The sequence below is a fragment of the Carex rostrata genome, chromosome 1, assembly GCF_964058835.1.
Source record: "Carex rostrata chromosome 1, lpCarRost1.2, whole genome shotgun sequence".
NCBI lineage: Eukaryota > Viridiplantae > Streptophyta > Magnoliopsida > Poales > Cyperaceae > Carex > Carex rostrata.
Window position 1 is genome coordinate 13,352,459 of NC_135918.1, and position 16,580 is coordinate 13,369,038.

A 16,580-nucleotide genomic window follows, 5' to 3' on the forward strand; every position below is an offset into this window, starting at 1 on the left:
TTAGAAAACTGTGCTCTTCAGATTGTGCAAGTTTCTGGCAAAACTGGAGAACTTAATTCTCATCGGAACTTTCTCAATAAACATTTTTATTCATAAGAAACAAAGCATAATAGACGGATCTACGTATATGTCAGGAGGTGCTAAGTCATCCTATAATTTGAAAATTCTTAATTATATATATTAAAATTTAATTAAACTTTTGCGTTTTTTGAACTTTTACATAGTCTTGCTCCCCTCATTAGATAACAAATATGTGCTAGTTGTCTAGTGGTTTGAGTTCTAGTTGGTATTTGTAAGGTCATGAGTTTAATTCCCCTTATTTAAATTTTCTAATTCTGCCCTTGATTTTTATTCTTTGGTAAATTAATTCAAGCGGTTTTTCTTTTTTGGAATATTACAGCCTGAAGGGCGTTTAAAATGTGTTTCTAGACAATCCGTGTTGTCTGAGATTATTCTTTTTTGTATTTTAGATTTTTTATCTTTCATATTGAAGATAAATTATGTGTGCTGTAATTGATCTTCATAATTAAAGTATGAGGATGGAGCACTATATGTATGACTTGTAATTTAGTGTGCATGTTGTTATTTAAAAGCACAAATGTTGCACACTCTTGATCGAACGATCAAATTTCAACATGCTAATTTTTTCATAATAAATCAATTCTAATATTTTGATACTACATGTTCTTCTCTGCAATCAATTCTCATTAATATATTAGAGAAAATCAATGAACCATAAAATCTTACAAAATATAATATTAAATCGGTTTGGTTTAAAGTTATAATAATGAAAGCTATTTTTTTGGATTTTTGGTGATTAATTAAAGAGCATTTTTTTATCCATGATATTATTGCTAAGAAAGTTATGATGTGTTATATGTGATGCCAGTTATGTGATTAGTGTGACTAGCTAGAAAGATGTCGTTCACTTTCTGTATTCTTGTCTGTATTCTTGCTAATATGCTGAAAGAGTTTGGAGAACTATTAGTGCATTACTAGGGTGTCGTTTAATGTCTTTGGAAACTTGATCTAACAAAAATTTGATAATTCTTGGAGGGTTTCTAGTAATTTTGAATTGATAACAAAAATAAATAAAAATAAATAAGCGATGCACTTCTTTTGCATAATATAGTTATTATGGTGACAACAAAATAAAACAATTTTCAGAGAAACGAATCTCACGGAGGAGTTATTGTGTAGAATGATAAAAAAGAAAGGAATTTGTGGTTAAATTTTGTAAAGGGCATGAAAAGTTTGATATGTATTAGCTCCTCTTAGTTTATTATTTTTGGATTTCATTTGTATGTTGTACATGTGTGACATGTAGTTTAATTTTTACAGATAGTAACATGTGTTTTAAAAAGAAGAAGATAAAAACAGAAAACAAATGATTTAGCAAATTAATGTTCTAGGGATAATTATGAGACAAAAGTTATAAACTATTACATCCAATAAATTCGATTATTTGTTTAATTCATAGTTAAGGATGGAGAGACTAATAATTTCGCCAATTAAATAACCAACAAATTTAAATAAAAATGCACACAAATCGCCATAATATGGAAAATGGTAGAAAGAAATATATATTTTTAATATATATGTACTCTAAATAATTGAACTGTTTTATTAAACAATTCAAAATAATAAAAAATGCTATCCGTATATATAATTGCAGTACGACATGACAGACTAAAACAACAAAATTTATAATCTGCGACATTACTAAATGGAACATAGTAGAAAGAAATATATTTTTTCTGTATGTACTCCAAATAAATGAACTTTTTTATATTGAGCAATTCGAAATAATAAAAGTTGCTACCCGTATAAATAGAGTCAATTATTTGAATAAATTTAATAATTGATATTGCTTCTTTGACTAAATGTTCCGAATTTAATAGAGTCCATAGTCCCTTACAAAAAAAAAAAAAAATCAAACAAGTTATATCTTGGTCCTACAAAAAAATATATTTGAATACTAATTAGAAAAAGGGAAAATTTATGGTGTACCCATACAAACTTTTAAAATAGCCAATTTCCCCATAAAAAAACTATAATATCCAATTTGCCCATCAAAACTTCACATAATTTCTTGAATCCCCTTTTATTTATTTAAACTTTAATTTAGTTACTTTAAAAATAAAGTTGACATATATACCCTCGTCTCTCCCATCTCTTTTTTCTTTACTGATTGGAGTCGTCGAATTGAGCTTGAATGCTTTGATTCAGGTCTGCTTCTCTTTTTTACGGAGTTGAGCAAGAAAGAGCGTTTGTCCTTTCTAATTCTTTTTTGGGAATTAAACACAGTCGATTGAGTCAAGAAGAAAGAGGTACATTTAGATAACTTGAATAGATCCAGTTTAGTGCACCAAAGAGATGAGTAAAAGTTGTGGCCGAGTGAAGTAGGAGGATTCATGCTGTAGTCAGCCAGGTAAGAAAAAAGTCCAAAGGAAATTTGACATTTTTTGCTCCTTGGAAACACGTTAACACAGCCATGTGTTACTAGTAAAACAAAACCCAACAGAAAAATAGTTGCTATTGCTTGCAAATATTTGAAGTATTAGTTTCTTTTTTGTTTAAGTAGGAGAAGAGAAGTATATATTTTCTGTCATTTGCAAAAGCTAGTTGATGCCACGAGTTATGCTGCCAAGCAAGCAATTCATTCCCTTCTTTTGTTTTCAATTTACTCTCTTATAATTATTCGGTGCCAACCTTCTCTTTTATAGTGCCCTGGACCAAGCATATTATAGAATACTAAGCTTTTGTTAATGGCGCGGCTCTATCAGTGCCTGAAGAATTTTGGAGAGGAGGCGAGCCATGGTTTAACAGTTTATTAGTCCGATTGTTGTTTAATTAGAGAAGTTATGTATATAGTGAAAACGAGATGACGGTATTCTTGTCAATTTCATTTTTAAAATAATTAAGTATAAGATTAAATAAATAAAAGGGGATAGAAGAAATAATTTAAAATTTTTACGAGAATATTGGATATTATGGTGTTTTTATGGAAAAATTGGCTATTTTAAAAGTTTGTATGGATACACAAGTAATTTTCTCTTAGAAAAACAAATGAAGATACAAAGTAACAAAAGATACGCCGCAAATTTCCTCCGAAAATTATTTAGATCATTCGGACTTCGGACTAACCAAGTTATTTTGTGTGAAATAATCACATGAGATCATAATAATTAGCAAGGGAAACAAAATATTCAGCAGGGGAAATAAATTGATATCAAGCAAAGAAGGAAATAATCAATTAAGCAAAGAAGGAAAGAATCAATCCAGCAGCTCCTCTTCCTAGCCCACCTTCCTTAGATGGTTTAGGAATTGATTTGTTGTATTATCTAGCCTTATATTCTAAAATTAGAAGATGTTATAGGATTCAATCTTGATGTTAAATACCCTTGGCTGGTGCCATGTAAAATAACAACAAATATTCTTTGATCAATAAAATATGGAAGGGAAGGGTGATTCATGGGAGTTCTGTGTTATTTAATTTCATACAAGTAATTTTGTCATTTTGATCTATTGTTGCTTAAAAGACCAAAAAATTGAATGATAGCAGATGGAATTTTCTTATCCAATTTTTTTTTACCTTTGAATCTCTTGATCTGGAAATGAAAAATAGAGGCTACAAGGAGTCAAGTAAACAAGGTGCATATAGCTTCATGTGATCAAAATTAATTAAGAAAATATAATTTTGAAACATTTTTGAGCGGAGATGTAAAATATGGAGAGCAATGTACGTTACTCTATTATATATACTATATAAAATCCAGTCAATTAAAAAACAAATATTTATCATTCCGGTTCTCAAATTACTTAGTTCCACGTTGCTTATTTGAAAGAATGCATTTCTCTATTCACCTTTTGTAGAACTAAACCTAAACCACATCATGGACAATATATTCTTAGATAGCACAATATTGTCATCATTTTGCGAAAGGTATGTCTAGTTTAGATACTTTTTATTTTTCTTTTATAATTCCGTGGACAACGCTAATATTTAATGTTTTTATTTCATAATCTTCTTTCATTAATTCGAGATGTTTCGGCAATATAAAAAATAATAAAGCTTTTCTTTTTGTCAAACAAGAATAACAAAGATGCACAAAACTAAAGGAAAGGTGCAGCATATCGCATCACATTTTTTCTTAAATTCCAACCTCTTTAAAAAAGTCGAAAGTGAACTTCAACAAATCAAGTTTGCAGAAATTGAACTCACACTATAATAATTTCTAAAGTAGAAAAACTAATATATAAGATTCAACCATAATGGAAAAAAGAAAGCTTAAATGAACAAAACCAATGGAATAATGAGCTAAAATAATAAACATATTTGCTATTAACTTGCAAGCAAGCTTGAACTCAAATCCAGTTTAAAAAAAAAATGAATCCGAACAAAAACATTTCTAGTATTGTTTTCGATAGCATGATTTGCATCTCTAGCTACCTATTTTCTGCCTCTTAGGAGTACATTTTTTGTTTAGCAACTTCTCAAATTCTTCTCTATTCTCTCTCAAATGAAGATTTTTGAAACAAGCATATTGATAATTACCGTCTCTGTTACGTGGCAGCTTTGATTTCCAAACATTTCTTTTCCCACTTTTAACCGCCCACATATCATCAGGAGCCTAAGAAAAGAAAACAAACAAATATATGATCAGTGGCAATATAATGGAAGCATATATATTAAAAAAAGACGCAAACAACGAAGCAGGCATAACTAATTAATTACATCCGAGGCAAAAGAACAACCTTAGGAAATCAACATGATCAGTTTATCTAAAAGTTCGACCATTCATGTCTAGTAAGTCAATACTGGCAACATCTAATAAATCTCACTCAAATATTTCAAACAATTAAAAGAGTCTAATTTTGCAATCTTTAGGACATAAACTTGATTCAAAAAGAACATTATTAACCAAGATATGGCCTAAGTGATGAACTTGATATGGCCAATGATAAAAACATAAAACTTGATTCAAAAAGTACATTACTAAGATCAACCAAGATATAGCCTAGGTGATGAATATCATATATAATACGAGTTATATATTTGTCCGGTCGTCCCATTTAAATCTCAATTGGTACAAAAACAGAAAAGCAAAATATTAGGAACAAAATAGAGAGAGCAAAAATGGGTTATATATATATAAGGAATATTTCCATCAATGAAATTTCAACGAAAGCAATTATGCACCTTATGATGTAGTTTTAGTGATTCCAATGCAGGACAATGACGTAGTATCGTGACCACAGCTTCAAAGTTGAACTCATGAAAACATATGCTCATATCCAGGTGCTTCAAATTAGGAAAATTTGGTACCTCTTTGCCCGGTTCCATCAAGACACAAAATGGATTCCTGGAGAACTGTAGAAATCAGACAAAAAAAGTTAGCTACATTTCACATCTATATTTGTATAATTATCTTACGTTTCTATTCCAGTGCTTGCTTTGTTTGTAGAAATACCTAGTTTCCTAATTTCAGCAAATACCCAAAAATAAGGTTTGGGAGATGGAGTTTATTACATTATATTCCTCCAAATCAAGGCTCAACTCTTCCACATGTGCGATGAAGTTCAGCATCTGAGCAACAGCTGTGATGTTCTCCTCACGAAGGCAACCAATGGTAATAACAGCTTTTCTTATTAAGGGAATCTCTCCATGGATCAGTAGTACGTTTCTACATCCTAAACGATTATTCAAATAAATGAACTGATCCAATGAAGGCATGGATAGGTCCATAGAATCAATTTCTATATAATCAATAAACAGCTTTAGGTTTTTTATCGTTCAGGAGGACAGGCAAACTATCTCAACCCAAGCGTTCACATAAAGATGTAAATCTTCCAAACAACACAATTCAGAGAGAAGCCGCTGGAATTGAGTCCAGTTGTCTGTAGTAAAATTGATAGAAAGGCTTCTCAAGCGGGTGAAAGTGATTTGGGATGGAAATGTGGAATCAATGCGGATTGAAAGAGACTCAATAGTGCTAATGGAGAAGACAGAGCAGAGAACAGATTCAGAGTACTCAAAGTCCGAATTGTCATCGATGAAGAGGTGGCGCAGGCCGAGAGCATGGGCATGTACGAGCAAAGAAGAGATAAATGAGTCAGTGAGATCGCATGGGAGTGGAGAACCGATATGAAGGTTCAGATGGATGAGAGGGTTGGAGGGTGTGCGAGTAAGGAGAGCGCTATTAGCCATGGAAACGTAGGTTGAGTGCTTGAAAGAGCGATGGTATGTGAAACGGAGGTCCACGGAAGGGGAGGCTTTCCAGAGGTAGCGGAAGTGGCGGGAGAGAATGGAGGTGCGGGCGGCGATGTGTGTAGGTAGTAGAGAGAGTATGGTAATGAGCACCTCGTCAGGGAGAACCGAGAGATGGTCGATTCGGGAGGGAGAGCTCGGCGCCATGGCCTTGACGTGGAATGGGGAGGTTTTATTTTTGGAACTAGGAGAACGATTTGGTGTATACAAATATTTAAAGGGTAAATTTCTTATGTAATGGGTATAGATGACGATTCATGAATGACACAAATTTAAAGCTTTAATTTGTTATTTAATGGGAAGAGATGACGCTTGGGGGTTTATAGAAATAGAAAATTTAATTTCTTATTTAGTGCAATTTAATACATATGGGGGATAATGTCTCGGGAGATATAACATCAATTCCTTGGAAAAATTGTTAGCAGATAACAAATTTGATTATATTCAATTTGTACCCGCTACACAGATGATCACATAGATGATGTATGATTCATATGCGTTGGACATTTACAAATATGTTCTTAAGATGTAAATGCAGAATTTCATTTTTCTGAAGCATAGTTGCGAATTGCAAATATCCATATAACCATTATTGTAAAATGAGTCTAATATTAAACATACTTCGTACCAACCTCATATATCTTATTTATAGATCAAGAATATGGAAAAAATAATAATAATGATGGTGATGATGATGAAATGTGAAGTAATTTTTGCTTAATGTTATTATGTCTTGCAAATTTTATAATTTTATGGAAGTAGTGGCACTTCATATTTTACATGTCGAATGAATTGAACATGTACGAAGAAATAATATTAATAAATATTAATTTCCTTCACATATTAGATATCACAAATTCGGTTGTTTTAATTAATATTGCATATTGTAAACTTTGTTGTTTCAGTAAATATTAGGGATTGTAATTAAAATCTGTTATTTTAATCAATTAGCTTTTATCATAGAGCATATACAATGACAATATTTTTAAGAGAATGTGATTTTTTTTTCTTAAAATTATATTTATTTGCTATTTTTAAAATTAATATTTTTTTTGTTACTTCAAAATGATGAATGTTTGTTGACTTATTGGCAGTCCATAATAGAAACAATTGATTTGAAATATTGTACAATATTTTAGACTGTAATTTTACTTGTCATATATTAAGATATACAATTTGGTTATATTTTGGAAAGGAGTTTTACTTATCATACATTTTGATATTATTATTTTTCTTAGTATCATATTTTTTATCTTTTATTTGAAAGATATATACTTTTAATTAATTAATTATTCGAATTATGCGTTATGGAACAAAGCAGTATTTCTCTTCATAATCGATGCGCCAGCAAGGGATGGAGAAGCTAATGCTGCGCTAGTCGATCGACTTCATCAGCTTTGTCAGTTGATCTTATCTTTGTTTGCTTGTACCAATTAGTGTTTACCTTTCTTTTTACCTTTTCTTATACCTACATACTGGTAATATTGCTTTATTTTAAGCCTCAATTAGCCCTTCATCTCTGATAAAATTCGAAATAATAAGTAAAACATTAGAGTTGCTATTGATGTGTTTATGTGCTTTTAAATTTATAATCAGGTTATACTTAATTAGATTACAAGTGCATAATCTTATTGAGTACTATAAACGAGTGTCGATCCGCAAGAAAAATATTTAAGGTCTTGAGTAATTAAATCATTTTTCTTTAGAAGACTAGACAAAATCTGAAATCAAAGAGTTGTTGTTGGATCAGAGGTCAAATTTATATTTGACGAAAATTAAAAGCAAATAGAATAGATAAATTGGAGATGTAAATTTCTAGGTTTTGAAATGCCGTTGTTACTTAAATCCACTCTGACTCTTACTTCATTTGATGTTGGTTTTCAATTGTTGTATGAGGGTTTCTAATCCAACTTAGAGACTATCGCTTTCGCGTAGCAATCACCCTACCAATAAAGACTTCCCGTTAAGCTTGGACTTTATTGTTGCAAAGAGATATGTGACTAGACCAAAGATCTCAGACTTCACTTAATCAAGTCCCTCGCCTAGTCATAATGGATGTTTAATAAGGCACGACAATGGAACATTCGTCTGTGAATATCGAGACTCTCATGTATACTCTTATTGATCCAATTAATGATATCTCCTGTTAAGATCTCTACCACTCCCAACTAAATTTTAGTTTAGAGTTCGAAATACTTTATAGTTATTATTACTTTCACAAGTTTTCAGAAGCGACTTTTGCATTATTTTAATCTCGCTGTTTTAAGCCTATATATTGATTGTGGCACTGTAAGGAAATTAGCTTGCAATCAAACCTCGTAAACTGCAGTCATGTATTTATATTACTACTTGTACGTACCATGTCGATCTAGTTTGCAAATTTATTTGAAAAAATGAACTCCCACACCATACAGTTTGTGTCAATACAAACAGTATAATCAAATATATGGAATCTTCTTTTTCATTGAGATGTTCACGCAATAACAAAATTAATAAATTAAGTTTTTTTTTTTTTGGCCAAACAAAAATAACAAAGTAGATGAACAAAACTAAAGGAAAGGTGCAGCATATATACATATATATTCCATCACATTTTATTAACAACCTCTTTAAAACAGTCAAAGATGGAAAAGGGAAGCTTAAATGAACAAAACCAATGGAACAATGAGCTAAACTAAACATATTTGGTATTAACTTGCATGCAAGCTTGAACAAAAATGTTAACCCGAACAAAAACATCTAGTATTGTCTTTGCACAGCATGAATTGCATCTCTAGCTACGTACCTATTTGCTGCCTCTTAGGAGTACATTTTTTATTAGCAACTTTTCGAATTCTTCTCTATTTTCTCCTAAGTGAAGATTTTCGAAACAAACATATTGATAATTACCGTCCCTGTTACGTGGCAGCTTTGATCTCCAAACATTTATTTTCCTCTTTTTTACGGCCGACATATCAGGATTCTAAGCAAAGAATACAAACAAATATATGATAAGTGGCAATATAATGGAAACATATATATATATATAGATAAAAAAAAGATGCAAACAGCAAAGCAGTCCAACTCCTTTACATGGCATTACTAATTAATTACATCCTTAGTAAAGCGACATAATCAGTTTATCAAAAAGTTCGATCAATCAGTACTGGCAACATCTAATCAATCTCACTCAAATATCTTAATTAAACAATTAAAAGATTGTAGTTTTGAAATTTGAAAGACATAAACTTGATTCAAACAGTACATTATTAACCAAGATAATAAAAAAAATATGAAAAACCTTGTTTTGAAAATTCTGAAAACATAGTAAAAAAATTTCAAAAAAATGTAAAATTTGGTCTCCAAACACATATTAATATGGAGAACATGTTGAGCGCTTCAAATCAACCATTTAGACATTGAAAATGCAAAAATGACTTATAAGCATATGCTCCGAAATTTTTATTAATAGGAAATTAATTAAATAAATATCGACAATGGAGAACGAATTTAGGTTTTTTTTCGAGATATAGGAAAAATGTGATAGTTCATAACGTCCTCTCGACGTTATAGACTATCATGGCCAGGATTAGCGATAAACTAATTACTGCACTTATTAATTAACCAAAAAAAAATAACTGCACATGATTGTTAATCACATCCAGCCATTTCATTCAAATTGGGCCAATGATTGCTGGACGTGATTAACAATCACGTCTAGTGAATTTTTATTTTTTTGCTTTTTTAGTTAATTACAAAGTGTAACTAAGTGCGGAGCTTATAATTAATCCTGGCCATGATAGTCTATAACGTCTAGAGGACGTTATAAACTATCACGTTTTCCGTATATCTAAAAAATCTCAGATTCGTTCTCTATTGTTGATATTTATATAATTAATTTTCTATTAATAATTTTTTTGGCTCATATGCTTATGGAAGTACAGTAGTCTCTCTCTCTCTCTCTCTCTCTCTCTCTATATATATATATATATAGAGTAAGGCTACGCTACTTCGTGAATTAATGGGGGTGTTTTAATTCGCGCTCATAGTTTCAAAGTTCAAAATAGCCGATCCAAACTGTTAGATGTTTAATTTATATTAAAATGTGCTAGGAGACCAAATTTTATATTTTTTGGAATTTTTTTACCATTTATTAAGATGGTTTGAAAATCAAAGTTTTTTAATGGTGCAGAAATTTAATAAAAACAATAATTTTCAAACTATCTTAATAAATAGTAAAAAAATTTCAAAAAAAAAATGTAAAATTTGGTCGCCAAACACATTTTAATATAGATTAAACATCTAACGGTTTGGATCGGCTATTTGGACTTTGAAACTAGACATATGAGCGCGAATTAAAACACCCTCATTAATTCACGAAGTACCGTAGATTTACTATATATATATATATATATATAGAGAGAGAGAGAGAGAGAGAGAGAGAGAGAGAGAGATGAGTTATGGTGCACTGCAATGTATAAACTCTTTTTGTACATTGGACTATATATCACCGGATTCAAAGTTCAAATGACCGATTCAAACCATTCATCTTGTTCTCCATATTAATATATGTTTGGAGACCAAATTTTATATTTTTTGGAAATTTTTTACTATTTATTTAGATTTATTGAAAATCACTGTTTTCAGACAAATCTGGACCATAAAAAAAGGGTAAATTTCGTTGGAGGTCACTAAACTTTGTCTTTTGTTACGAATTGGTCATTCAACTTTAATTTGTCTCTCTGTAGCCACTGAATTTTGCGTTTGTTCCAATCAAGTCACTCGGCTAACATTTTTGTTAAAAATAACTGACGGCTCCAGCTCACAGTCACTCCGTTAGATGTGTAATTACACGAGTAACTCATGTGAGGACGCAAACCATTTTTCCCATTATCCCCGACTACCTCCTCTTCGTGTCCTCCCTCTCCGGTCCTCTCTCCCGTTTATCTACTCTCCTCCTCGCCAAGTCGAAACCTCCAACAACTTAATCTCATTCGCACCTGTCCGACTGCCTTCTTCTCCCTCTTGGTTCCCTCCTCCCTCTCCCGCCTATCTCCTTCTCCCTCTCTGATCCCTCCTCCTCCTCCTCCCACCTACACCCTCTCTCTGTCTACTTCGCTGGTCAGGTATTGAATCTTGAAACAAATTTAGTTTGAATCTTCTATAGATTTTCAACTCATCATTTGCTAAATCGTGAATCGTTGTGGGTTTCATTCAATACTTCACTAGTATACCAGTATGTCTAAGCTTCACTAAACGTTTTTCATCTGAAACACTTATATTTTGTAAGAAACCATGAGTGATGTAGTATAGTGGGCATTTACCTGTAAGCATAGTCCCTTGTTTGTTGAAATAATGATTTGGTGGGCTGAGCTGATCACAAAAACAATGATTTTATATGTAAATGTGACAGTTTAACTTGGCATATGTACCAATCTGTCGCTGCAAATTTCTTTTTCCAATGTATTAACAATAAAGTTATACACCTTTCATGTGATGGTTTGGCGCCCTGGTGGGGTCGGGTCACCAATTCACAAGTTTGAAGGCCACAAACCACAAGCTACGCTCCTCTGATCTCTGTCTAGGCATAATAAAATCAACTTGTTTGGTGTCTTTTGTGTTTTTTTTTTGTGTGGATACAATAGCATGTAATTTAGATAATTTTAGTTAATTATTGTGTTAAGATAATTTTATATGTTGTGTTTAGTTAGCATGCTCAAAATGTTTGTGATTGTGCCATATTAATTATTGGCCAACAAATTTGGTGGGGGTTTGCAACATTAAAAAAGAATTTAAAAAAAATGAAACTATAATCAGGGTCGACTATTTATGGCTGATTCTAATATGCATAAACCACCTAAATAACACAATTAGGGGCGGCTATTTATGATAATTCTCTACTAGAACTTCTCCATGCATCTTCAATTTATAGAAATAACAAAGCATCTGATCTGAACTTCTCCATGCACACACAATTGCACATCTGACTTAGCTACTAGGCCTTTTTTTTTTTGATAGCTTGGCTGCTGCCAAGGTGTTCAAAGAAATTAAATTACATTCTCATGTAAGTATATCCTAATGCCTGACATTAGCAGTGTTGCATCCACAGCCCTGAATCTTGCCAAATTTGTTCAATTATCACCTCAGGCGGCTTCCATATGTGATTGAAAATCCTATCATTTCTTTGTCTCCATGCATGCCAACAAACACACAACATTATCGTTGGTCCCTCTTTTTTTCATCTTGCATCTTGACTGACCATTAATCCATCTCAGATTTGTGCCAGTATGTTAATTGGGATAATATCTTTACCAACTTAGCTACTAGGCCTTGATCTCATTTTCCTCATAGACAGTGGTCTTGTGAATATTTCTTTTGGTTCTCCTGTTTATCATCTTCAATTTATCTTATTAGATGAAGTGATGCAAACCAATAGTACCATCACATCAGTACTATGATATCACACCAGTATGCACCAGTAGTGGCGCATCAGATCAGACCAATAGTACTGTCATATCAGTGCACCAGTCTCAGCATATCCTGGATCATCAAATGAGTACAAAATGTTCAAACTCATTTCTAGTGAATGCTTGTTCATTTTAACACAAAAAAAATCAAACAAAGAAAGGTACATGAAAATAAAAAATAATTTCCTCCAAACTTGGTTACAGTACAGGGGAGTTTACTTGTACCGATAAGCTTAATTTTAATGTCAAGCATACATCCTTTTTTTTCATTTTATTTGAAAATTACTCCAACCTAGTGGTCATTGATCATCTGGTGGGACAAAAGTTTAGTGCGACACATAAACTATATTATGAAACTTAAAAAAAAAATAGTGACGGTAACCATATTTTTTGCAACATTTATGGATTGAGAGGTGACAAGATTCAATACCTGACCAGCGAAGTAGACAGAGAGAGGGTGTAGGCGGGAGGAGGAGGGATCAGAGAGGGAGAAGGAGATAGGCGGGAGAGGGAGGAGGAAACCAAGAGGGAGAAGAAGGCAGTCGGACAGGTGCGAATGAGATTAAGTTGTTGGAGGTTTCTACTTGGTGAGGAGGAGAGTAGATAAACGGGAGAGAGGACCGGAGAGGGAGGACACGAAGAGGAGGTAGTCGGGGAGAATGGGAAAAATGGTTTGCGTCCTCACATGAGTTACTCGTGTAATTACACATCTAACGGATTGATTGTGAGCTGGAGCCGTCAGTTATTTTTAACAGAAATGTTAGCCGAGTGACTTGATTGAAACAAACACAAAATTCAGTGGCCACAGAGGGACAAATTAAAATTGAGTGACTAATTCATAACAAAAGGTAAAGTTTAGTGACCTCTAACGAAATTTACCCATAAAAAAACAACGATTTTTAATGAATCTAAAAAATAGTAAAAAAATTCAAAAAAATGTAAAATTTGGTCTCCAAACACATATTAATATGGAGAACAAGATTAACCATTTGGATCGGTTATTTGGATTTTGAATACGGTGATTTACAGTCCAATGTACAAAATAGGCTATACATTGCAATGCACCATAGTCCATCTCTCTCTCTCTATACATATATCTCCTCCTTATTAAGGAGCTTAATGTCTAGATCTTGCAAGGGTCCTGTTTTACTGTTTTTTTTTTTCTGAATGATGCTCAGCTGTTGAATTTCCAGATCGCACATAGATGAATTTTTCAAATTATGAGCTTCAACACTTAAGTATGCACTGGTCACGCCGCACCCGTGGAACGCGCCTCTGAACCACGCACGGCACCTGCGGACCGAGCCTGTGCACCGCGCACCCTTTTTTTTTTTTTTTCTGCTGAAGGCGGGATTCGAACCCAATTGGGTTCTGTTGATGCCAAAATTCTTACCACTACACTAGAGTTCACATGTGTTATCTTGTACATAAATATAATATTTAACTATTTTTCACTACAAATTTGATTTAAATTATCTCTCCTCCTTAAGGAGCTTAATGATTTCTACTATATAATTTGCTCCTGTTGCTGTGCATGGGCACGATTACTAGTATATATATATATATGAGGAGCGATCCAATTACACCCTTTTTTGGTGACACCGAATTACATTCTCCATTTTCGAAGTTTTTAAATTCCAAACAGTCGATCCAAACCGTTCCTATGAAAATCAAAATATCGTTCATGATGTCTACAATTTATCAACAAATCACAACAAACTAAATGCATATTACTTATTTAAAAGTTTAAAACACTACGGTTACATTATTTTGGGTACATCAATTGAAATAGTATTCATGAGCCTATGGTCTTACAGAAAAAGAAAAAGAAAAAAGAAAAAAAAAAAAAGAGAATAAAAAACATGATACATGAAATCTTTCGTCCTCTTTGATCAAATGTATATTTCTTGAGGCCAGCTTAATAAGGTGCTGGTGCAGGTGCCAGATTGGAGCATGGTGGCAGGGGGGTCCCACAGAGACACGGATTATATTCAAACACTGCGCTTGGATATAGTGAAATGTTACCTCCTTGAGGTATCTCCCCACAGAGTCCGTTGTTTGATAGATCGAGGTTTAGCATTGCATGCCTATTAAGTGACTCAGGCACATTTCCGTAGATTTTGTTGTAGCTTAGATCTAATTTTGTGAGTTTTTCCGGGAATACTACATTACTCAGATTAAACTCAAAATGATTAAATTTCAAATCAATGTAGGTGACTGTGTTTTGCTTACCAAATAAAACAGAAGCATCGCCACTAAAATAGTTGTGACTGAGATCGATACTTACATAATTTCCCCAACACCTTGGTAATTGTCCCCACATCTTGTTCCCACGAAGAATAAGATTGGCAGGTGGATTATGGGCAAGCTCTGCTGGTATTGTACCATTGAGAAAGTTCCATGAAAGATCCAAGGTCTCTAAGTTGGGTAACGCAGAGAGAGATGGTGGAATTGGACCGTATAGGCCGCTGGATGATATTTCGATCCTAGTAAGGTTCTTATTGTTTAGAAATTCAGGAACAGTGCTATGGAAATCTGATTCATACACAGAAAATTTTTGAAGGTTGAAGTTTGTTAAAGCAGGAAGGAAATTGGCCATCATACCCATAAAAATGGACCATAGTGAGAAATTCTAGTTCGGTTAAGTCACAAATGGCTTCCAGAAAGGGGGTGGATATATGGATGTAAAAGTTGTACAAACCGAGGGTCCGTACGCGACCAGTGCTGGTACAATCTATGTATACATGAGATTGATCATTGACGAAGCCATTACAAAAGTTGAAGCCTTTGACCCAGCTACTCAAGTACGACTCACTCGTATGAAGCTGCTCCTTGATTTTGAGGAGCACCAGCCCGTCATCTTGAGCTGATAACACCGGGAAGATACAGTAGGGGATGAGCAGTAAAAGGAAAATCATGGACATGTTCTATCTTTTTCTTTTTGAGGGTTTTTGAATGGTTGTTGCATGTGTTAGAACATTGTGATATATGTACGCACTTATATAGAGGAGAATTGCGAAGTGTCAATTAATGAGCGAATTTTCTTTCCTACAAATTGGTACGTACGTATTTATGTAATTTTAGTAAACTTGTTAATGGAGTAATGGTGAGACGACCTAGAGATAAGTGCGCTTGACCTACATAAATAATACCATTTAGAACTAACATAGTAATTAGTGGAGCATTTAATAATTCCTTCTACATGTGCTTTAGGTTATACGTACGATGGACTCCACGTAGAATCCTTCTGAAAAAAGCAACTTTATTTAATTTAATATCAAGATTCATATTGTATTAAAGGGTGCCAATGGAAGTATTTTCATTGTCATGCCCCTTAAAAATTGATCTTACTTATACCTTATCATTTGTTTATTAAGAATTGATCTTATTCTACGTACTTTACCTTTTACCAAGACCCTGCCACTCGACCGAGGATCACGACAAGAGAGGCACGCCCATGCATCCATTCTTTATCCCGTCAACTTGCGTCACAAACAAAAACACAAACACAAATAATATGAAGTTAGCTACAAAGTTTTGTAACAGCTTATTTAATGATGTATTTCTCTATATATAATTGACTTAATTGAATAACTATTTCAAACAGACTGGATTAATTTACACAAATTCATATCAAATTATGCATGTATATTTAACAGTGATAACACATTGGTCTAGGTTATTAGTAAAACAAGTCACACAGTATGCACACATTTGGAATGTCTACCACAGACAATTTCCACATTCTCGAAACACACAATCTCATCATTCCCACATTTAAATTTGAACCTCATCATTTCATATTTAAAATCGCTGATCCGGTGGTCCAGAAATTTTTACTGTTCATCCAGATTTTCAAATTT

The 16,580-nt window shown here is 33.0% G+C and overlaps 2 protein-coding genes across 2 annotated transcripts; both read right to left on the reverse strand.

The window, feature by feature from the left end:
* Positions 1–5,797: 5,797 nt before the first annotated feature.
* LOC144561624 (putative F-box/FBD/LRR-repeat protein At4g13965) lies at positions 5,798–6,418 on the reverse strand. Its single transcript, XM_078310675.1, has one exon. The coding sequence runs from the start codon at positions 6,416–6,418 to the stop codon at positions 5,798–5,800; it is 621 nt and encodes a 206-aa protein (XP_078166801.1).
* An 8,217-nt stretch (positions 6,419–14,635) lies between these two features.
* Positions 14,636–15,641, reverse strand: LOC144561701 (receptor-like protein 18). The gene is made up of 2 exons (XM_078310796.1): positions 15,419–15,641; positions 14,636–15,252 (listed from the first exon to the last, which is right to left on the reverse strand). Exons 1-2 carry the CDS (start codon positions 15,639–15,641, stop codon positions 14,636–14,638), a joined length of 840 nt encoding a protein of 279 aa, XP_078166922.1.
* Positions 15,642–16,580: the final 939 nt, after the last annotated feature.